We start from the raw sequence: 24086 nt of genomic DNA on the forward strand, positions 1-24086 counted from the left end.
TTCTACTTGGTTTTAATACAATGATTATATATTGGTAAGGGAAATACAGTCAGTGCGAGGACCAATCTTCTGAACCAGCCGAGTACATGTATATAGGCTACTCTGTCCGTAACAACCCACTGGATGGGTTAATTTTTTGGTCCCAAATATTGATCTTTAGAGGACACAGTGTCAAGAATACAGGGATAAATTCACTTTATTATATGTAGAGATTAATTTTCAAGACTTAGCCAACAAAATCTTGTTTAATGAAAACCTTTATTCGAAAGTATCGAAAAAGTACACGGTGGTAATATTATGGCTAGCTTAAATGAAACACAAACACATACAGCACAAAACTCGGCGAAAACAAAAATTAAAGACCCAACCTTTTATAGATGTTGATCTTGGCGCACCTTGGATGCCTCAACGTATCAAGACACCCCCCCAACTTTATTAGATGTTTTTCCAACAGCACCTCGAGGCCACAACCGAGCTGGTACCAACCTACTTCAGTTGTCAGAGAGCGTCTCAGAGGCCTCCATTTTTCTGGTTGAGTCATCCATTGGATATAATTTTTTTAATGCTAAAAACGCAAATGGGCACACATAGTATGTTTTTAACAATTGCTATAATCTATAACATGATTATGACCTAAATTTAAGGTTTTGACCAGACATATAAGACATTTACAATGGACATGTCGGTTTCCACAAGATGACACATAATGTTGTTCCTTACATTATGTTCAAGATTTCGATATATTATGATGCAAAAAAAATTCAGTTGTTACCCAATCTAATGACTCTGGATTTGAAATTCATGTGCACTCAAATTTGAGAATAACCAGTCCTTGACCTGTTTGACATGTAAAAGCAAAATACGTTTAAACATACCACAATCTCAGGCGGAATCATCATGATGATGAACACACTAAAGTATGTAATAAGCACCAGAATAATAATAGATACAGGATGGTGCTCAAACTGGATTCAGTTCTCTCTCAGTAGACGACTCTAAAAGGTGGCAGCACTAAATATTTTCACAAACGCCATGGAAATATCCTGGTCAACAGCGCTGCATTGCACCCCCCAGATTGAATGAACCGTTGTTTTTACTGGCCTGGCATCCACGGCAAATCAATCACAGGTTCCCTGTCATCTTTTTAGGTGGCGTCCGCATCATGGAGAGTGTGACTTAATGGCGTTAAAACAGACACCTTTGTTTTGAACAGGACTGCACCATTGTTGTACATAGAGTGCAAAGATGTGAAGGAGCTGGACAGGGCATAGGACAGGAAGCATACGCATCGTGAGAAACAAGCCTGAAATGATATAGGAACAGAACAGCATGCCAACAGTCTCGGGATACTACAGATTCTGAACATTACATTTACATTTTGGGGTCAACTCTGCAGCCTCAGCACCAGTATTTGGATTGAAGGTAATATTGTCTACTGAATCAGACAAATGTTTCAGAAAGTAGGAAATGTCTTTCCGATTAACTTTCCCTCAAGTTTTTTCCCATCCAGACATTGGTTTTTCGTATATGCTGAGTGTGATGTGAGGTTGAAGCATTTTTGGCGTGTATGCCCAGAATCAGTAACCCGCTAATATTCAGGACTAAAATTGACAGTGCAACCAACACCAATCTTCAATCTACAAACAGATAGTGACCCCTGGCATCTAAGAACAGAACTAGCCAGGGATGGATACACGGACGGGGATATATCAAATATAGTACGGTAACATGAATATAGAGCTATAATACATCTCAAAACCCAAGTTGGAGTGGGCCATATTCAACCAGTATGTACTTTAAACATGGAAGATGTCCTCTCCATTTGGAAGATAAGACCATTGAGTTAATGTCATTTTAGTGCAACACTTTACCGGTAGGTTTATTCACAGTTTCCCACAAAACACCAATTTCGAAGCACCAACTCCAACCTTGGACCCAGGTGTTGTCTAGTATGTTCCTAGCGTAAATAGAAAACATATGGACTATTTACAGAATACAGATCACTCTCGATTCATTCTCCTGAAAATACATTTGGTCGTATTCCACACGTTCCGCTACTTTTGCGAAGATGAAGCACTGCCAATATTTTAAAGCTTTCAACGTCTGACTCGTGTCACAAAGTTTTATGTTGAAAGACTGGACTGAGAGTGCAACTTAATATGCAAATCGGGTCATGTCGACTGATTTGAGATTCATCAACAGTTCAGCTGCATCCGGCTTCCTAAAAACCTACAAATCTCCACACGATGTAAACAAGAACATACATCCCATAATTTCACATTTAAACATCTGATTCTAAAGCACAAGTATAATAGTATATACATTTTCAGAAACTAATGTAAAGGCAAAGCGCACCAGAGAAAGTATGTTAATAATATGTACCAGCAATATTCTCCATGAGAAAAAAATGACTTTTGTTGGTTTCATGCTTCAACCTACTTTGATTGTTACGTGGGACATCCCATTGTAGGGTACTTAAAAATTAAATGCGTATTCCCTTCATTGGAAGCCTAAAATACTTTTTTACTCTTTGGCACGAAGCTGATAGACTGGTTTTGAATAAATGCATATTACAAATGGCGTCAAATAGCACTTTAGTAGAGGAGAAATTTTATTAAGTGAGAGCAGTCTACTGCTTATGCTATAAAAAATAGATTTGCATCAAAAACTAGATTTTGTTGGTGCTTGATGGTTCGATCTGTTTACCAACTTAAAAATATTGTTAAAACTGCATCCAAAAGATTTCCGAAAATAACAAAGTTGTTGATAGTGGCTTAAAGTGATCTTCACAGGAGCAATACAATGCCCCCTCCACCTCCTGGGCTTCTGTCCATATCAAAATGCAACAAGTCATGACATGGAATTCCACAATGCGTGTATCGAAATGGAACCCCTTTGTCCACATGATCATCAGGCCGATCTTGTTAACTGATCTGTGTCGCAGTTTTGAAGAGAAGCTACATCTCCGTGGGCAATAGAGGTGTAAAGGTAGGCTATACACTGATCAGGTGAAATTCACTCAGAAGTCAAAAACTTCGACAACAGATCAAGCAACTCAAGAATGTTACATTTTCATGTAACAGGAAGCATTTTGATAATTCAACAACTTGTATTCATATTATCATATAATATCCTAAAGCCTGGTTTAAAAACATACTTTAACAGTAATAACAAGAATCTTCTGTTCAAGTAAAGCAGTCAATATGAAATTAAAATCCTTTCACTATCTATACAATTCCTCATAATCTGTATGATAGTTGTGATCGTAATGAGAAAAAAACCCAAAATATCCTTTCCAAACTTTTAAAATTCGAGCCAGATTTTTCTGGTTGTGATACATGCCTCTCAAGCACATTTTACCTCAGACTCTACCATGCAAAGATATGAGAAAAACGAAACAGCCTCCTGATACAAAATTGGGAAAACATTGGTTACAAAATGGCACCAATTTTTCGATAAAGGCAAGTAGGTGCTGAAGGCTGGTATTAGGTACTTGGACTGAATTATACCGCCCTTCATGAAAATAGTGTAACTACCTATAAGGATATATCTGAATAAACAAATGCCCTTTTATATTCACTGTCATCAAATTCATGAAATACGAATAAAACGGTAAACTCCCTGTTCAGTTTGTTCAGCATAGCATGATAAAGTCTGAGGTTTCCGCTTCAAAATTCCAACACAATGGAATTCAAATGAGACTATAAATCGCCCATTGCCATTCATTTTCTCGCTGCATCCGGTACTCTTGTTGCTGTCTACCCCTTCGTGTCGCGGATGGAGCAGCATAGCATCATTGAGAAGATCATTCCGAAGAGCTGAAAGACATTCAAACATTATGATAGAAATTGTTACATTTTGATGACATGACAAATTTTGATATTTTGACCAATTGACAGAATTCATCCAACCCCACCCTAACCTTTCTTAACTCTTTTTAAGGACAGCATTTGTCAGTTCCGGGGGTCCAAAAATGACTGATCTACTATGCAGGAGGGGTCATAAACTGTCACATGGAGATGGTTCCAGTGCTGCCACCCTGTTGATATTTATGAATCTCCCCAGTCTTCAACTTACCATTACGAGGCCAATACCGATTGCAACTCCAGCAACAACGAGCAGGTTATCCGAGACAAACTTAAACAGTTTATCAGTACATCCCTCAGTATAGGGCTGAAAATGAGCACTAGCTGTAGAACACATGTACTAACAGGGGATCAGTTCGTGATAAAAAAATTCATTTCATATCCAAATAAAGCAGATTCACTCCGCCTAATATCTCATCTTCATAGGCATACCACCATTTTTTAACCATAACCGCTGAATTCAAGGTGAGGCTTCATTGGCGCATAGCGCATTTACACTGTAATGTACAGTCCAGTTTTAGAATACACGGCTCTCCTTATGTTGGACCTGTAGCGTATATCGTGAAAGGAGAAGACTTGTTTGCGAAGGTGTTTACAAGACAACTACATATCACTTACAATCTTACTGTTATCTTCAAAGCAAGATTTAGGCGGTGATAGGCCATAGTCTAAAACGCTTCCCGCTCCACAGCATTTCAACTGAAAAGATTTCATAAAGTGTAGGAACATTCAAGATAGGCTGTTTTTTTTAACCCTGTCCACTTGAAGCATCACTGCATCGCAATTTCAAACCAGAATGAATGAAAGACACAACTACAAGCCATAATTGAAACCCAACGAAGTCCTTCTTCCAGCTTCAAGAAACGTGCATAAAAACTTCAACCAAAGTGTACAGAATGACCCAGAAATCATTGAGGCTGATTTCATGTTGCATTTGCTGATATGTGAGTGTATTGAATCCGCAAATGATGATCAGGGTCAAGTGCACTGAATCCAGATGACACCAAGTCTGGTCAAAGTGCATAGAGTGTATTGCACCTGAACAAGGAAAAAAATGCACTAATTCAGATCACAACCAAAAAGGTTAAGTACAGGTAATCCAGACTACACCTAATAGGGTGAAGTCCATTAAATTTAGATTACACCCAAGCAGGGTAGGTGTAAGAGTAACCCAAACAGGGTAATTCTGAACTTGTCTAAATTCAAAAGTAATCTATTTTCAATGAATCATGTCTACGTACACTTTCCTGCAGGTTATCCATCCTCTGTTCGGCCAATGCATCTCCAGCCTTTGTCTTCCTCACATCATCAGAGATGAACTCGTTCACCTTGTCCCTGAACTGAAATTTATAGAAGAAAATACATTTATCCAACTGGCAGCCACTCCAGTTTAAAGAGTATAAGATGGGTGACCTTTTCCCACCCTGCAAAATCTCCACTAGAATTTGTTAATTTTACTGCCCAAATGCTTCTTATAACTACATCGTTCTCAGAAGAAGCAGGCCAATTGACAAACCCATGTGACCTTCTGCCCTGATGAAAACCCAAACATGTCAGAAGGCGCCCTCTTTACTGCATGGAAGCAAGATATAAGCTAGCATCGGTAGTTCACCCACAACCGCATACTTACGCTATTCTTGTTGACCACAGCCCAGATTCCGGCAGCCAGCAACACAACGAAGATGACAAACAAAAAGATGAAGAACTGAAAAGGAGGAAGAAAACTTCATCAATATTATGTAAGAGAAAATCTATTAGCATTACCTAAGAGGAAACCCATCCGGTCAAGGTCAACATTTTCTACCTTGTGATTGTGATGGAATTTATCACATGAACTGCTTCCAATATTTTTATAAAGATATAAACAGAACATTAGGCATTTTTATGTCTCAACAGATCCAATTTTTGCAATTTATCCTGATGCAGTTAATTGCCACTCCGGAATTTTCCCAAATTAAATCCTGTTGAAATTTAGGTATATAACCCCCAAATCCTGTTTTTTTCTTCATCCCCGCGTCCCGCAATCACCATTCCCTTCTTGGGTTTCCGGTCACGAGACAGAGCCAGGAAGGCCAACGAGGCTGGCAATGCCTACTGATTCTGATGAACCAACCACAAGAAAATAGTGTCACTGTTGAATAAGAGATGGAAGCACTTAAATATATAACTCTGGTGTGTTTGAACCGGAGCCGTTTGAACCAGGCATGCAACGAACTCTACCGTAAGGCAAGCTAGGCATTCCGATTTTTTTCTTCTCATGGGGTGGACCTGAAGCATTTCTACATACCGTGACCAGCATACACTGACTCTCTCTAATGGCGCCACAACATCCGAGGAATCCAAGCACCATGATAATCACCCCGACCGCAATCAGGATATACGCAGCCGTATATAGTTCCTTGAGGTTGACGTGCTGAATGTATTGACTGAATTGTGGGTCGACACGGACCCAGATGCCGACACCAAGAATGGCACATCCAAGAAGCTGAAAAAACAGGGGAGGTGGGAATTAGTCATTTGCAAGCTAGAAGTACCGGTACAAAAATACAGGGAAGTGAAAGAAAATTTTTTAAAGAATGTAGGACGAAGTGGCCAGTGGTTTGGATCCTGCGATGCGTGTTTGTGGGGATGAGGGAGGGGGATCAATAATACCAAGGACTGCACCTGACACTGAAAAAAGTACAGTAGGGCTCATCTGAAAACCTGATTAAATAAAGAGGGGAGTCAGAAATTTGTATTTTGATACACTCAGCCTGTTAATTTTTCAATCTGCATGGTGACAATATCATGCCACCATCTCCTTAAAGCCGCATCGCTACTCGTACAGGCCTGTTGTCTTGCATTTCATTAACACAAAGCAGGTGCATTCTGATCGATCCATGTACATATTATACAAGTACACATGCCACTAACCCAGAATTTCAAGCCTTTTGATTGTCTTTCATTTTAAACAGACCTTCAGCTGTCAAAAACGTCATTGGTCTTTTTACGAAAACAGGATTTCCTGAATACTTTCATTATCTTATGTTATTGGCAAAAAAGTGATGAGGTCATACTGGGACTGGGCATTTTCACAATGCACCATATGTGTACGGTAGGCCTATTCCCACCAAGATATTCACATTACAAGAGGGTATTTCCAAAGAGGGTTAATTGTGATTGGAATGCTTTTGCAGGCCTAGGCCTACATCAACACACCCACATAGAGTTGGGGCAGTGATGTCTGCAGTACCAGACGGACAGGTACTCTAGTCGATATGCATGAAGAAGCGTGGTGAGAACTATTTTTCAGGCATCTCACCTAAGGTGGAGGTCCGTAAGGAAACTGATCCACATTACCGAAAACGTGAGAATACTACAAAATCGGAACACTTAACATCATGCCTGTCAGATTAGGGCTAAAATAGGAGACATTCCTGGCCACAGTACCCATTCAAATTGCTGATTCTGTAGGAGGACAAAAGAGGTGTGGTCAAGATGGGCCAACCATGCAACTGATATTCATCATCAGAACAGCTTAGCTGCCGCTGTTGCACTGCAATTACCACGTTGGGCTTTTCAGGTGCCCAATTATCAGGTTGATGACAGTGCAATATGCAGCTCTTTTTGAGAGCATGGTAAATTATTTGATGGGCCAATTACTGTATGAATCGAAAGACACAAGCCATTGACCTGGATTCAAGGATCAAATGGATTGCATTCAATGAAACACTGCATGACTTTTCAGACAGTTAGACAATCAAATGTGACTCGCTCTACCAAAACTAGGCGCTTGTCGCATCTGAACTTGACAGGTTGATACGGACTTGTTGTTCATTTCCCTATTGTAGACCTTTCGTGAAATCTATTACAAACTGATTTGGTCACATTTCACAAAAGGTCTACAATAGGGAAATGAACAACAAGTCCGTATCAACCTGTCAAGTTCAGCTGCGACAAGCGCCTAGTTTTGGTAGAGCGGGTCACAAATACCTGCTGTTGGGCATTTGGCTCTGCAATAAAAGAACCTGCAGAGATACACATTCCTGCCATGGGCAGATATGTCCAGGGACAGGCATATCAGCATTACACCAAAACCAAGGATGAATAAGACTAGTCCTCTTACTGCTACCAATAGATGACTTCAAGAAACGCAAGACGTCAAGAAACGCAACAGAGCCACAACACATGTGATGTCTGGTGAAATGGCTGTGTTGCATGAAAGATATTCTTGGTGGTTTTTACATGTATGAGAATTTCAAAATGCACCGAAACTATACATTTGTACAACAAAAAAGTAAGACTAGTAATAAGCCTGCCGGATATAAGCCCAATTTTTCCAATCTACATTCATTTTGTTCGCATGTCTCACAAACCGGGTAAAAGATTTTTGCCAAGTAAGGGATAACTGAGATGTATGGACAGGAAACGAACATGATCTAAGCAGGAAAGACACCAACAGTTACTATGGAAACAGACAACTGGAATAGCTCATGTTTCCAAGTTCGATAACCAGTCCCACTTGTTGGTGGTATCATCAAAAGGAATAATACATGTCAGGGTAAATATCGGCTGTGTTTGAGAACATAGCCTAACCTTTAAATGGGTAGGCCTATGAATTTCGTATTTACCTGTGGCTCAGAAAAAAAGAAATGCAGTTATACACAATGCTGGAGAGCAGCTGTCATGCATGCAAATTTGCTGAAACTTGGCATTTACAGTATTTGAAGAAAAAACTTTGCAATCCATCTCAATCATTGCCGCATGCACTTTCAATTGAACTTTGGCACACCCAAGTCTACTTACAGAACAATGGACTGATGAACTAATCACAGTTGCCTCGATGCCCTTCATACCAGTCGCAACAGCTCACCACAAACCACTCAAACGATTGATCATTGCCCTCAAGGTTAGCTCGTGATATTTCAGTAATGACTTTTCGATATTTGATGGTGATTTCTCAAGGAGTTGGAAGATGCCAATTTCTACTTAGTCGATATATTAGTTGGCGAGTTGATCACAAATTTGATGATTTTTCTTACAGCATATTTTCCGTTATCTTAAAGGGACGCTTGCTCATTCGTTTCTAAATCTCGAGTATTTCAATATGATGACTTACAAGGATCACAAGTGATGAACCAATGACAACTGTCTCCATCACGCTTAACCTACTTCACGCTAATCCACAGAAACTGTGAATTCCATTTCATCCTTGAGAAACGCTGAGTTGACCACTAAGTCCTTGAAGTGTGAGTAAAATGTCCCGCTAAGCAAGTACAGGTACCTTGATTGTAGGCCTACTCATTCAGCCGTTAAACAACCCCTAGGAACACACTGACCGATCCAGAATAGCATAAATTACTGCCAGGCCTGGCCTAATAATCCTATATGAAGGGCATATCTTGGCTGCATCTTAGATGAAACATCAATTCATTCAAACCTGGGAGAATCTATCCAATCAGACTGGGACACACTCTGATTGAACCAATCAGGTGTCAGGTGTCAATCAGTGTCAATTATGCCTCAACCCTGAGGCCAACAGTTCCAGGCTATATGCACTATAATCCAATACAATACATGCACATGCAAGACTGCTGGTTAAAGGGAATGGCCCGCCAAAAAATGGGGAGTTTTGGACGGCCCGGTCAAAACCTTAGGCGGGAATAAGGTTTCATTGATAAATATAAGGAGTTTCAAGGCCCCCAAATCACTTGTAAGGTTCAATAGATACTGGCCTTTCATTGGTTTACCGTCTGCGTATCATTTACATACTCTCATTTTGAAAAATATGACAATATTTACGATCACGTTATTGGTTTTTGCAACATTTTCGGTAACGCGCCCCTTGCGGATCTGTAAGGTACCATTCGGATGCTTGAAAAATGCTTGTCTCGTCGATTCGCTCGCGGATAAAAGCATCAGGTTGACTGCAGCAACTTTTAATTGTTGGAGACAGAGAAGGAAGGAATATGATTATCAGTTTGATGAAAACTTTGCAAAGTTTCTTCTTGGGACTCGAAATCCATACTACTATTCTCTCCATTTTCCATTTTCTCCTCTCTCCAACTCACTACTATCGCTATTGACTGCGTAACATACACTAACATTCTTTCGCTATCATTGCTAACTTCATTTACTAGAACACTGGCCTCTTTGTAGCCGATTATGTAACCCATAGTGGAAACACCTGACAGCGCCGCCCGGCATGATCCAAGTGCTACTGGCATATTTATAACTCGTAGTAAATAAGGTTGTAAAAATATGCAAATGAGATGCCGTATATGGAAACCATGACGTCACTAAGCAGTTCTTATTTCTGCTACGGGTGGCGCTGTTGCTTGCTTCTGGAGGCGCTATTCAACCTCTTTAAATGCATGTCGCACATGCAGTAGTATACATACATGTATTGTTCAAGGTTGGCAGATGGAAACAACTCGCCTCAGCAAAATTTGTATCTGATGTGACAGATAGGAGGGAAAGGCCAGACAAATTCAGCACTTCAAGAGCTCACATGCGATTAATCTCACCATTGATATTACTGCGATCAAATAACCTTGAAGTAAAGGTGGGTTGTGTCTTTGGCAGAATATGTAATCAAGACATTCCTCAGACCTGAGTCATGACATAAGCTGTGATCAGCGTCTGTTTTGATATACGACCGCGTTCGCCGACGTCCTCTTTCACAAAAACATGTGAGGGAAGTTTGCGTGAGCGCCACCCAACGTCTGTTTTGATATACGACCGCGTTCGCCGACGTCCTCTTTCACAAAAACATGCAAGACAAGTTTGCGCGAGCGACGACCGCTTACAAAAACATGTACAGATTTTTTGCGGTTTTCACGGCCCATAAAATTCAAACTGCAATGCTAAGTTTTCAGTTTAACCCTTTGACATTTTCAAGAATTAAAGGCAATTTTATGGCTTTGGAGTTCTTTACAAACTGTTTTTCACAAAAACCTAGACAGTATACCAGTAAAAAAGAATGGCAATTCTGAATGATACTTTGGAAAATCACACTATGACGTGATAGGTAATCTATTGCTAATCCATTTGAGTGTGATCAGTCATGCTCACTTTGTCAATGTTCTAATATGGATTATCGATCCATCCATCCTACATTCAGCACACATTTTACCCTCACGCCACGCCACATTAATCATGCTAATCATAAGACAAACAAAGTTGTTAATTGCCCAGAGTGTTTGAATACATTGATCATTGGTAATAACAGTTTTGACATTTGTCAATCTGTGCTGAGTAAGCAGAATCATAAGGGTTAGTTTTGCACTTGTAGGATTGATTCTCCAGAAAGTACACCTCCTCCAAAGTACGTGGGATGAATGTTTCTGCATTATTAATATTAACACTTACATGTACGCTCCAACTGGCGTCACTGGGCTCCTACTGCTGGCTAAGTTCTCAGGCTAGAGGAAAAATCCTTAGCAAGCCAACTGTCTACTAAGATGGGCTCTTTTGCTACCTCTAGCATGTCTAGAACAGACACCAGAGACAATGATTCTCAGTTTCAGGTCTCAATCTTGGATTTTATGTCTCATTCCAACCATATAACGTTGGACACACGCAAATAATCTTTTCCTCTATGAACTGTGGTGATATTGAATTTGAAACCTTCATGATCATAAGGGTTAAAGCTGACGACCTTGTCTCTTCTGTCGATAAATCATTACCAGAAGACGTTGGCAAGATCCTTTTTACTCCAAGGGCTACGATCGATCGATGGTCTGCTTTCAAGCATTAGTTATCGATTCCACCTGGAGGACTCGTAACAGCACTGGCCAATCATTATCTAGACTCCAGCATGCTCTGGACAAAACGTCTGAGGTAACGTGTCTAACAGCTCTTCTGTACCGTGATGATCAGTCATTTTGTAATGATACTTCCTTTAATTTGTAATGACCACCCGATTGGGAGGTTAACCCGAACTGCAGCAATAGTTCCAGGCAGACAACTGGCTTAAACAATGCAAAAAAACTCACCAAAAGAAAGACACACACCACAACATCACGAAATTCTACATGTCACATACTAAGGAATAACAAATGTAATGTAATCTTTGAAAATGGGAGAAAAATACTTCCTCATTGTATCTCTCGGAAAAATCAATCAAACCCACAGCTTCAACTTCTTTCTCTCCTCAAGATAGAAAGCGTTATCATAGATTCTAAACATGTCTGTGAATTACGCGCAGCCCATCACAAGAACCAAAATTGAATTTGCTATTGAGAGGGATATGGAATGCAATCTATAGGAGAGACACTACAATTTGTCGCAAACATGGGACCGGACGAGGCTGTGAGGACGATGCCATCAGTCTTCTTACATGTAAGGCTGACAGTGAACAACACAGCCCTGAGGAAGCCATGGTGAAACGGTAAACATTTCACATTGAACATAATATCCAGATTGAACCTTCATATCAAGTGTGTTATCAAACTGCCTACATGACTGGAAGTATACACCACTTGATATCAATATGTATGGGCGATTATTTCCGCATAAATAGAGGTTGTCTCAAATAGACATTTTATGTCGTGTTATGACTCGAATAGACGTTTGGTGGCGCTTTTCAAATAGACATACACTCAAATAGACGTTTGGTGGTGCTTTATTTGAGATACGAGCGCCACCAAACGTCTATTTGAGTGTATGTCTATTTGAGATACGACACAATATGTTTATTTCAGGTACGTCTCCGTTAAAACGAGCGCCACCAAACGTCTATTCGAGTCATAATACGACATAAAATGTCTATTTAAGACAACCTCTATTTATGCGGAAATAACCGCCCATAAATATGGCTGCCTGAATGTCACATCCATGACCATGGCAGACTGATGATAACGCAATGCTTCAACAAATCCAGCTGGAGGGATTTTTTAAAGCTCTGGTCGACACAAAAACCAAATTGGCAAAAAAGATTTGCAAGGCGCAATTGATTATGGAGACAAATTGAAATTCAACAAAGTAAGCTCGAGGCAGAGTGCGGATTGAATGATTCAACAACCGTTGGAACCATCTCTATGCTAGGCTAAGTGTTTCTTGTTCTCAAAATCATTTCATCTTAACGGGTCGGAAAGACAGGGGTCGAGCCTGGAAGATGTTGGCCAGTGTAGAGAACACAGGCACATGATCACTTCATTCCATTTGCCAAAATTGGTAGGCGTGAGCAGTGTTAACTGAATGAGGCATCCTGCAAATGTTGATATTTCCCTGTACATTGATTTCCATGTTGAAATATTTATGAAGGGCACTTAGGGGACTTGGAATGGTGAGGTAAAATATTGATCTTTAAAGGTGGAGCAGTACACTTTGTCTAGACAAACACTGCCCCAGTATTTAAGTGTTTTCAAATCATGCTTTCAAAGGATGCTGCATTGACGATGACACCCATATTTCAAATTTTAAAAAGTGGATGACTGAAGTTTTGGGAACTGGGTCATGCCGGAGTACAATTCACCAGCTGAACATACAGAACCTTCGCCATTGCTGGCCATGGAAAATGCCCCTGCATCGTCTTGACAACCATTATGCATGACAAGAGGACGTCCAGACACGGCATGACATAAATTCGAAAGCGCAAATGTCTAGTCGCGCCACTATAGACTCAATGAAAGCAATGATAGAGACCGTATGTAATTTGTCCGCTTGCTAATGCTATACAGTGTGATACTATCTGGTCCGTCAAATTGGGTACTTCAGCGGGAAAAATCAATGCAGTGGCGGCTTTGAGTTGCTCCAATTGCACTTTAACCCCTCGAATCCTGAACCAAACATTTTCCTACATGTATGTACATGTAGTTCGAAATCGTTTTCATCAAGGAGAACATTGGCTTAGTTTTAAGGTTTTAAAAGACCCGGGAGGACAAATTTTGACCGGAAAGGGTTACTTTGATTGACAAGCAATCACCCCCTAGGAAAATGATAAGAATTCTTTCAGATTAAATCAATCTTATCTCTGAAACTGAAATATGAGCAACCCAGTTAAGTTGCAATTTGGAATGCTATAAGAGTTACCAAATATAACTACCATCGCTCAAACCAGAATAGTTGCAACTTCAGTATGTTGAGTGAATGATGGGAAGCAGAAGAGTTGTGTTTCAATCGAGTTACGATTTTTTTGCAGTGGAGCCTACATAGAGTCAAGATAATATGTACAGTTGAACCTTGCTACAACGTAGCCCCTTGACTGAGAACCAGAAGATTGGTTCCCTGAATCCAAAGTTCACTGAATCCAGGGAGGACATAAATGCACTGTAGTGAGATGGGACTTAGAAAATAGTTTACTCTAACCATGTATTCACTGTGTGTTTATTTTAACGAGGTTCCACTGAACCAGACAATCATACATGCCATCTCCATCTCCACAGCCAATGATAGAATGAGGCACTGACAAGAACTATACGGGAGTATTCTATTGGGAATGTTCATACATTCTACAGTAGAACCTCTCTAACAAGGTCACCTCGGGGCTGACAAATGCTGTCCCAACATAGAGAGGTGTCCAGATAACCGAGGTCAAATGGTATAGAACCAGCAAATTTGGGACCAAAATCACTTTGCCTAATAGGGAGGGTGTGTTGAAAACAGAGGTGTCTGCTAAGGGGGGTTCCACTGAACACTGCAAGTGCAATACAAATTGATAGCTAGCAGCTCAGGGGCAGTTTGGGCACAAGCATGTTGAGAATGTGGAGCCAACTGCAACCCACACTTCACACTCATCATGCATTATCCCGGGCCACAAAAAAACAAGGTAATCGATATGTGGAACAGGTAGTCTTACAGACTCGTGCTAAAAATACGCTAAATACACATTATTTTTCAGACATGGAAGAAAGATCTCCGAGCAGATGATGGAGAAGCCGTATCTGAATTTAATGTATTGCAGTGTCTGTGGCTGGGCAATGATTCTTCAGCTCTCTGTGCGCACGCAGAAAGAATTCAACCTCAAAATGGCTGCGTATAACAATAAGTGTAAAATAGGAAGGAAGAGAGCAGGAAAGCGTTGACCTATCTTCAAACAATACTTCCATCTTCGACCTACTTTCACATATATGGAAGTATATGCAATTTTGAACAGAGTTACGATATTAACTCTATTCAAATTTGTGTTCCGTGACAGAAAATATATTGATGAGATTTTTTTTCTTCGGTCATTTGGTCATGAATTCTTCATGAGCTTATTATTGATCACGCAATACAGCTGCGGAAAGCTATTCTGACAGTGATAGACTAATAGGCCTATAAATCATTGTACTCCAGTCCAGTTCCCCCACAATGTATTACCTTACTGCTGGATAGTGACACCAAGGCAATGAAGCCAACTCCAGGAGTTTTGAGATGACAGCAATGACAGAAAAAGTTCAACTCCTACTCTTTATGCAAGTCATTTATCACGAATAAAAAAATATGCCATTAATTGTATCTTTAGCGATGGAACATCAAGCAGCGATTTTTGTGATGATGAAAAAGAAGTTGACGGTGCGACGTGTTGTTTGAGTTGGGAGAAGATGGAAGAATTGGCAAAACTGATTGGACGCAGAATAATGACGACACTATAAAAACTTCATCTAGATTTTGTAACGCCATAACTCCAAGAGAGAATTGATGATGGCCTGCAGCATTCTTCTCACAGAACTTTCGACAGGTCCAACACAATCGGATGCCTTCCAGTCTGAGTCGTCAGTGCAGTGATACAAAATATGTGACCCGCTCTACCAAAACTAGGCGCTTGTCGTATCTGCACTTGACAGGTTGATACGGACTTGTTGTTCATTTTCCTATTGTAGACCTTTTGTGAAATGTGACCAAATCAGTTTGTAATAGATTTCACAAAAGGTCTACAATAGGGAAATGAACAACAAGTCCGTATCAACCTGTCAAGTTCAGATGCGACAAGCGCCTAGTTTTGGTAGAGCGAGTCACATATACCAGTGAATGGGCCACCATGTTTAAAACCATGTGCTTCATTACGTTTTTACCAGAGGACTTAAAATTAGACAGAAAGAAACTATCCAGCGCCAGATGACTATCATATCTATGAACAGTGCCCAATAACACCCAAGCTTACCAAGGCACATCGCATGATTCATTAGTTGGAACTGCCTTTATTAAATTGGACCAATTTGCCGCTAACGAACACGTTCCTTGGTCAGCTACTGAAGCTGACATGGCAAATGGGGATTCTGGGTTGTACTTTCCTCAAAGATTTAGCTTGTTCCCTTGGTTCCAGTTGCATGATGATAATATCGTTGAAGTGCAATTTTCCCCCCCCCCCCCCCGATCATTTGCTGGTACAGTAGAACCTCTCTTAGCGGACACCTCTCTAATAAGGACAACCTCTGTATTAAGGACACTAGTTTTGGTCCCAAATTGGTTATTTCCATTCAATGTGACCTCTCTAATCAGGACACCTCTCTATTAAGGACAGCACCACTCGTCAGTCCCGAGGGTGTCCTTAATAGAGAGGTTCTACTGTATTATACTAGGTTCAACTGGGTAAAACGAGCCACACTGTAGCGTGGCCAAACCTAACAGCCTGCCATCAAAACTGAGCCTCCTCTCACGCAATACAATGTGGACTATTGATTGATGAAATGTCAAAACCCTGAAGTTGAAGATATGCGTAATATATTGCAGATGACAGTAAATTGTTTCATCTGATCAACTAAATGAATAAGAAGAATCACCGTGGGGAAAATGTTATTTTCACATTGAATGTATCCAGACAAAATAAAAACTGTTGTGTACTGGTAGATCATGAAGATGAATGATTGATCTCGAGGGACCATATTGCATATTGTATGGCTGCCTGGTGCAATAAACAAGCAGATATTGCCACTAAACTGGCAAACGAGTGTTGGTTATAGCTCCCAAAACCCTTTTGTACCCCTCTATTGACATCCTAAAATGTCCAACTATTGTCACAGTGGCATTGTGTGATGCCTATTTCATATTAGAACTCAACACAGCTGCTGGTAAAGACCTAACACAATAACTGCAACATCATTAGGTCCCAACCCAGTTTCACAGTTGATGGCCGGTGTTGAGTAGAATGACGGGCAGGGGGAAAGGGGGGGGGGGTAAAATGGCAATTGTAGGACACCAAACAGAAAGAAGGCAGTCAGCCTCAGACTGCAATACATCTGGGGAACTAGAGTAGAGCACAGACTAACATGTCAATATCATGCATGTCATGAGGTGGCGACCCAGTTTCAGGTGAGCTGGCTTCCTGTCCTCCAAGTCATTCAATGCCACTGACCAACAAAGACAATCCATCTCATCTCATTGACATCCTCCCAATACATTTATCTCAATACATTCATCTCAAATTAATAAGGGGAATTTTCAAAGTTTAAAAAACACATGTTGCAGGATGTAAATTTTGAGCACACTTCAATAGCTGCTGATTAAAGCCTTTATTTGTCACAGTTTCAATCAATGGGTGAAATCGCTGAGAGTTCCAACCACAGAATTTGAGGCAGTATTGTGCGGTGCTTGGAGCGCAATGCCAGGGGCAGATATGACATGTATGAGTATATGACCAAAATATGGTTTGGCATGAATGATATCAAACAAACATAATAGAAATAGTAAACTTGTTGTCGTTATCATAAATAGAGCCGAGTGGCTTGCATCCTGAATCCAAGTTTTTTCTGAAAAAAAACAGTAACCGAGAGCGAGAAGCCAATAAAGTACACAAGATTTTCAGTCCAAATGCCAGCTCCTGTTATCACACGTCACCATCCAAACTGGTGTTAACTCAAATTATTTACCCTGAAAAAAGGAAAAATCGCATCATTTTTGAAACACCATGTGCACCATCCAATGAATGTACATTGATTCACAGTGCATTGAGGTCATTATCATATACGCGCAGCGAAAGAAAGCAGTCGAACTTCCAAACAAAAGTGCTGAAGATGCAACACCTACCCAAAACAAGAAGTTAAATGCAAACATCAAATAACGTATACACGTATAACATCCTCCAAGACCCATTTTGACGGTTAATTCGAGCTGAACGCTGTGTTTATACAATATATTCCTCTATCTTGCACTATCGATCTCGCATGCAGGTTCGTTGAATCGGGTGTTGTCTGGAGAAGCGATGGTAAATTGGGAAATGAAGTCATCTTCGCTTTGGGTACACTCCGGACGCAGTGGACCGGCCTCGTCCCTCACCCTAACATAATTATGGAGATTCAATTGTTCAATTAGGGTGACGCAATGGACTGCCCCGGGAGTCTACGCTTTGGGTAGCGGGAACAAAGAGTGCGTGTCGCTACGGTTTAGGATGGAATTGATAGTTTGGGGGCTCGGCGTAGTCCCCGGCCGCGAATTTTTTTCCTGAACCTTTCGGGTTACATTTGTACACAGGTTCTCAGCCAATCAGAATCTGATTTAGTTTCGTCATCAGGGCATCATGAAACTTAGAAATAATATGTATGCAAAACAGCAGGGATGGCTATTCTACCATGGAGGTATAAATAATTTATTTAACTTATTTATACCTTCATGATTCTACTTGTGTCATTTGAACCCATTTTGCTTGTATAGTTTTGTTTGTATTTTATACTGTGTAGTAGAACTTGCCAACATGTCAATATATATTTCTGTAAAAATGATGCTTCAAATAACGCTGTTCTCAGCATACAGTATCAAAATATACTGGAGGAAGGCCATACACATGAGGCAGTATCGAAAGACAAGAGAAATATATTCATACTGGAGGAAGACGTTTCACATGACACAAGTCTCATTGTATATTCATACTCAATATGATATCTGAAGGACTATCCCTTGGATCTTGGAGATGGGCTATTGTTATTGTCCTTTCTGTAGGTATGTTGCAGGCAGCATAACTCAAATATTAAATCTAACTAACAAAGGGAAAAGAAACGCATTATAAAAAATAAAATATAAAGAAAAAGAAAAATGTTGTCCACAACCGGATTCGAACTCGCGACCTTTGGATCGAACATCGTATTCTGCCATTTCTGACGAGTGCTCTACCAACAACTACTCAAAAGTTTCTAAGACTTCTGACGTCATGAATTTGTCGAAATCTGATTGGCTGAAGGTCCCTGTACAAATGTACACTATAGTGCCCCAAAGGTTCAGGAAAAAAAATCGCGCCCCGGCCGCTTACCCTTGATACATGTACATGTACAGTGTAAAAAGGCTGTTGTAAAGGGTTTTTCCAGCAAATTCGGCTTTCTGCATATCACTGTCTAAGTGTTACCTACTACACCCCGTTGGCACTGGCCTTGTCTCTAACATAGGAAGACTCGTATCTTGAATGACCTTTGGACTGCCTAGGGAGTTCAGCTCTGCTTGTCGAAAAGAACAACATGGAGTTCGTCGTTGATAATGGACACAATCCACTGACCGCTAGAAACCAAGTTGCCCATCCATGGTTAGGTCCAGGTAAAATCAGTAAAGAAAGGAATAACAACAGGAAGTGTGACACTAAATATTTGGCGTTTTGTGAGAGGAAACACGCCTCCCCGACAAATCTTCGGCGGGTTAAAGTTCAGATGTTTTCATGGGATAACCTCTTGCGTTGTTGGTGAAAAATTCGTTGCACTTTATTATTTCTCATGACATACATCGTCTATATCATCAAAGCTTGTCTTGCCTGCCCTTCGCTTTGTCGAGTATCCACCAGGATGACAAAATGCTGCAGATCTGGAAAACAGAAATCATGGTTAGATCGGTCAAATGAGAAAACGGGTGACACCGCTTGTGATGGTTTTCTTAAACTTGGTAAAATGATTAGTCTAAGTTTACAGATCTTCTTATTAGGATTAGTACTGGAAAATTATTTAGGTTTAGGAGCGGAGGGTTTTCCTTGTGAAGTGAGTTGGCCCTATGTGTGTCCTTCATACCTCGCCAATGGGTTCAGGCAGCAAGGAGATCATCACACCAACGGCCAGGGTCCAGACAGCCACAACCAGAAAAACCTGCAAAGAAGTGCCAATAAGCCGTCGAGAGGAGGCTATCATGATGTTGTACATAAAGGGGAGCCAGGTATACCAGATTAAGTTACATGGAGTCGCTGATAGGTGTCACTACTCCCTCAGATCACTCGGTACTATATCCCACTTATTGGACCCCTGGATCAGTCTAGTCTCCCTTATGTTACAAGCCCGAACAGACAAAGGTCACCAGGTGCCGAACTGCGCAGGAACTGCGGCGTCAAATTTCCCCAAACACGCTTAACCTTCGGCAAAGTTGTTGGACGAAGGCTTTTACTCGTCGGGCGTTTTCTCACACGCTGACCTCCGCCCCCGCCCTCTTTCCCCTCCGTACCTAGGACAAAAGCTCTAGAGAGCATCTCTGCTGCGCTCAACAGCGACCGACTGACCCTTTTGGACACCGGGGATTAATTCACATCGTCGCAATCTTCCCCAAGATCTACTCACCGCAATAATGCGCCAAAGCTCCGTCGTCATATATTTTTTACTCTGACTGGTCCCCCAGAGTACCAACAGGATGCCGCATACCAATGTCGGGGACCCGAGAAGCGGGTAGTCCGCGGATGTAACAAGGTCCCAGAAACTCAACAGGGATAGGCCCAGACCTAAAAACTGTGTAAAATCATCAACATATAACCAGAGTGTTTTAGACAGTGGTCAAGGAGAGGATATTCTTTACATGTTTTATACCACAAGACGTCGTTCACCCGAGAAAAAAAAGAAATGTATCAGGCTTTCATACGGACTTCGCGTTATGGCCTTGACAATTTGTGGCACTATTACGCTGCCAGTAGCGGTGTTCCTGTTGAGAGCCTGACGTAGACGATGTTGAACTCATCGTGAGATGGAAATGGAAAGATGATGATCATTGATGAACGGTGTCCAGGGAGTGTGCAAATTTTGCTGTAACATTTTACGGTTTGTCTAAAACATGCATACCAAGGAAACAGCTATCTGAACGCATCGCTCCTGTGCGGCTATCCTGTCCTTCCCCGCCGTCGCCATGGTGCATTTGACTTCGGTTACCTCAACACACTTCGAGAGTCAACTTCCACTCCTACAAATGCCAAACAATTTTGATTTTCCGGTCTGATCTGAAGACATCCGTACGACGCTGATACATGCACAACACTTCGAGGCCAAAGTACGAAGTATTTTATTTTGAGGTTAAGAGGTTACAATCTATCTACACACAGTTATCACAAGAAATCAATATTACTGACATTATTTCAATACGAACCGCGAAATCTGATAGAACACGGCAAACATGAGTGAGGGATATCATTCAGAGGCCCGTTCGAACCCCTTCCGACGGGGTTCGTACCAAAACGATTTGGGTGGAATTGGCATATTGAGGTTAATCGGCCCATCACACATCCAACGAGGAGCATTGCCTGACTGTTACATTCACTTTTGTTGGTTTTCAGCAAGCGTCAGTTCATACAGATCCACCCGATACAACTCAATCGGGAACTTGTATCCCAACATTAGCCGATTCTGACAAAATGACAGCTTGGGGGAACAGAAGCTTCTAACTGTCGTCTTCCCTCCTTCCAGTAGCAGCTGAATCCTCCTCCAGGTCCAACCTCCGCTGTTATCAATGATCATCTGGTAGACCACGACCTCCCACGGTGCTTCCCCAATGGTGGACAGCCCAACAAGGAGGATCTCCGCATTTCTGCAGCAGACATCCCAAATGTCGAATTGCATCAGTCCGCTTTCTCCGTCTTTTATCTCGTGCAGCCTCTCCTTTCTCCAGTCAAGGACCCGCACGTGGGTGTTTGAAAGAACGACCACGCGGGGGCGCCGTTTATCGCAGACGACGAACCCTTGTTTTCCGGTTGGCATGGTGGCACGGACCTTTCCGGTGATGTCCGTTGCGACAAGGCTTGTTGGGTTGGCCTTCCCTTCTCCGTGCATAAGGTAAATCACCTTCCCACAGGTATCGACTGTCCAAACTCGTTGTAACGGCAACTCTATGTAAACATCCCGGGCAATTTTCTTCCCCGCCGTATCTGTGATCCGCACGTTTGGCTCCTCCTGCCGGAGAATCATAAACTCCTTTTCCCCACGTGGAACCACATGGCAAGAATTGTTCGCAATGTCTTGACTGTTGATGTAAACGCATTTCCCATCGAAAGAGAACGCGATTAGCGTCTCAGCTGGCTCGCCTAAATCTCCAAAACATCTGGCCAAAACAAGATGGCGCCAGATTCCCATATCACGTGACACCGTAAGGCCATACGCGAAGTGACATCTCGGTTTGGCAGGGAACCTTAACTTGAAGAGAAAAGCTGCTTTATCAAATACTTTATTCGCGTAATATTCCTCCGGAATTTGCAACAGGTCTTCGATCGGAGTCTCCTGATTCTTAGGTAACGTTTCAACCCCTATTCCGGGTCGTAACTCAACTATGAAGTCCGCGTGTCCAAGGCCCTGGCCGTGCCCTGGAACACAACCGGCGCACAGGAAGTTGTTCTTCTCACATTTCGTGCATTTGTATTCCGCCACGGTGATCTTTTCTTCGTCTTCGTATCTACATAGAGAACATGTCACTTCCGGTTCCGGTGTATTCTGCCGGGCTTCTTGCTCTGGAAAGAAACCATGTGGTCAGCAGTCTCTCATCCATTTCACTAACAAACGACAGTTGCATAACAATATATTGCTTGAATATTAAAACATTGGTCGAGAGCTTTTCCCGCCGCGGAGGCATCGCTTTTAGGCTGCTCTATGGTCTTTGATCCCCGTCACACCGGCTGGCAGCCAAGTTTTGACTGTCGTGGCCAGCCGCAGCCGCATACTCATATGTACACGTCTGTCGGCAAGTATGAACCTAATTTATTACAACTGATCACGATCCGTCGCTGACAAACTCGTCAGGACGTAGGGGCCAACGCTAACTGCTGCGTGTGCGGCAGCCGGCACTTGATATAAAGTTACATCAAGCGTGGAAAACCACTCCGTAGGTGTCTTTTTAATAGCAACGCAATAATCCTTACCCGTTCTTATCTTGCTGATTTGATCGTCAGCCTCCCGTACCATCCCGGCCAGCTCGGGTGTCTCCAGTTCTTTGAACATCTCATAGAAGATCTCGTATTTCCCAACAGCGATAACATGCGACCTGCAATTATTTACAACAACAATTATTTTGTTATAGTTGTCAATATGTAGCAAAATCTCAGCTCAATTTTCACAAAAGTGGTACTTGACCACTCGACCACTTCGGTAGGCCTACTCACTTTTGCATGGACTCCCAAAGGAGAGCAAAACTGCCCAAGCCATCCACATCCGTGCTACCAAGTTTCCCAGATTGGGCGCAGAATTCCTTCACGGAGGCCAGGGTCTCATTCGTGATGTCCTTGGAGAGGTTGGTCATGAGGTTGGCGTGAATGTGTTCGGGGGTCTGGTCAAGGGAATGGTCTTCCTTTGTGGCCTCCCCCTGCTCGAGGTTCACGAGCGTTCTCTCCCGCTCCTGCAATCTGTGCTGAAATGGTTAACAGGTTTTGTTTAAAAGGTTCGTGACATAGGCAATCGATGTCTCAAAGAGGTGCAGCGAGCAGACTCCCGGGCCAGTCCTCATGGTGCCGACGTCATCCTTAATATAGTCGCGAGGGTCGAGACCGATCCGCTGCGCGTCTGGAATGTACAAGCGAGACGTTAACTACATTCCGGACGCAGTGGACCGGCTTTGTCTTGTCGTCCGGTATACGAAGGAAAGAAGATCAGGATGACGAAATGAACTGTGCAGGCCGGACTAGGAGTCGGGCGTTAACTTGCCCAGCCAACGTATAAACAAGACAGTGTGAACGTCTATAAAACAAGCAGAACTTCTTACCATCATCTTGGCAAACTGCAAATCTGTTCGCACTCACACTGTTGGTTCTGGTGCCTCCTGCTGGTCCGGGATGACAGTAATTCCTCGGACTAATCTTTTATCCTGCATGTCATATCGTACTCGATTTATAGTACCGCTAGAGCATAGTCACTCACTCACAAATCACTCTTTATATGAGGCATAGGCTACATGCATTATATAGTGCTTAGAATGATAAGCTAACGTTTTCCCTTTCAATTTCAAATGTCAGATATTATCTGACATTTGAAAGACGATTTGGTTATTGTCATATCGTAAGCCGTTAGTCTTTTCATGTCCAAAAGATCTTTTGAGAGCTCGCCCCACTCGCTTGTCCGAAATTCAAAAGCATTTTATTCATTATTCAGTAAAACCTCCCTTTAAAGCGGACAC

General features: G+C 41.8%; 3 protein-coding genes across 3 annotated transcripts; all 3 read right to left on the reverse strand.

The window, feature by feature from the left end:
• Positions 1-239: 239 nt before the first annotated feature.
• Positions 240-18294, reverse strand: LOC135492927 (CD9 antigen-like). Its single transcript, XM_064779671.1, has 7 exons — positions 17796-18294; positions 6154-6351; positions 5497-5571; positions 5108-5206; positions 4485-4565; positions 4078-4173; positions 240-3818 (listed from the first exon to the last, which is right to left on the reverse strand). The coding sequence occupies exons 1-7, from the start codon at positions 17859-17861 to the stop codon at positions 3759-3761; spliced, it is 675 nt and encodes a 224-aa protein (XP_064635741.1). The 5' UTR covers positions 17862-18294; the 3' UTR covers positions 240-3758.
• Positions 18295-19324: 1030 nt separating this feature from the next.
• Positions 19325-20992, reverse strand: LOC135492928 (uncharacterized). The gene is made up of 4 exons (XM_064779672.1): positions 20780-20992; positions 20288-20452; positions 19751-19825; positions 19325-19550 (listed from the first exon to the last, which is right to left on the reverse strand). The coding sequence occupies exons 1-4, from the start codon at positions 20843-20845 to the stop codon at positions 19485-19487; spliced, it is 372 nt and encodes a 123-aa protein (XP_064635742.1). The 5' UTR covers positions 20846-20992; the 3' UTR covers positions 19325-19484.
• Positions 20984-23834, reverse strand: LOC135492926 (uncharacterized). The gene is made up of 4 exons (XM_064779670.1): positions 23676-23834; positions 23080-23324; positions 22840-22961; positions 20984-22431 (listed from the first exon to the last, which is right to left on the reverse strand). The coding sequence occupies exons 1-4, from the start codon at positions 23679-23681 to the stop codon at positions 21248-21250; spliced, it is 1557 nt and encodes a 518-aa protein (XP_064635740.1). The 5' UTR covers positions 23682-23834; the 3' UTR covers positions 20984-21247.
• Positions 23835-24086: the final 252 nt, after the last annotated feature.

This window comes from Lineus longissimus, chromosome 8 (genome assembly GCF_910592395.1).
Source record: "Lineus longissimus chromosome 8, tnLinLong1.2, whole genome shotgun sequence".
Taxonomy (NCBI): Eukaryota; Metazoa; Nemertea; class Pilidiophora; order Heteronemertea; family Lineidae; genus Lineus; species Lineus longissimus.

What these genes read in the sequence shown, in the direction of transcription:
- LOC135492927 (XM_064779671.1), bottom strand. Translation starts at nt 17,861, where the DNA reads ATGGGTCTTGGAGGATGTTATACGTGTATACGTTATTTGATGTTTGCA. An exon ending in TTGAAGATAACAGTAAGATT is followed by an intron (nt 4,174 to 4,484) that starts GTAAGTGATATG and finishes GCTCATTTTCAG; the next exon opens with CCCTATACTGAGGGATGTAC. An exon ending in TCGGTATTGGCCTCGTAATG is followed by an intron (nt 3,819 to 4,077) that starts GTAAGTTGAAGA and finishes AATGTCTTTCAG; the next exon opens with CTCTTCGGAATGATCTTCTC.
- LOC135492926 (XM_064779670.1), bottom strand. An exon ending in CTTTGGGAGTCCATGCAAAA is followed by an intron (nt 22,962 to 23,079) that starts GTGAGTAGGCCT and finishes AAATAATTGCAG; the next exon opens with GTCGCATGTTATCGCTGTTG. An exon ending in AATCAGCAAGATAAGAACGG is followed by an intron (nt 22,432 to 22,839) that starts GTAAGGATTATT and finishes GTTTCTTTCCAG; the next exon opens with AGCAAGAAGCCCGGCAGAAT.
- LOC135492928 (XM_064779672.1), bottom strand. Translation starts at nt 20,845, where the DNA reads ATGGCGACGGCGGGGAAGGACAGGATAGCCGCACAGGAGCGATGCGTT. An exon ending in TTCAGATAGCTGTTTCCTTG is followed by an intron (nt 20,453 to 20,779) that starts GTATGCATGTTT and finishes GATTTTACACAG; the next exon opens with TTTTTAGGTCTGGGCCTATC. An exon ending in TGCCTGAACCCATTGGCGAG is followed by an intron (nt 19,551 to 19,750) that starts GTATGAAGGACA and finishes TCTGTTTTCCAG; the next exon opens with ATCTGCAGCATTTTGTCATC.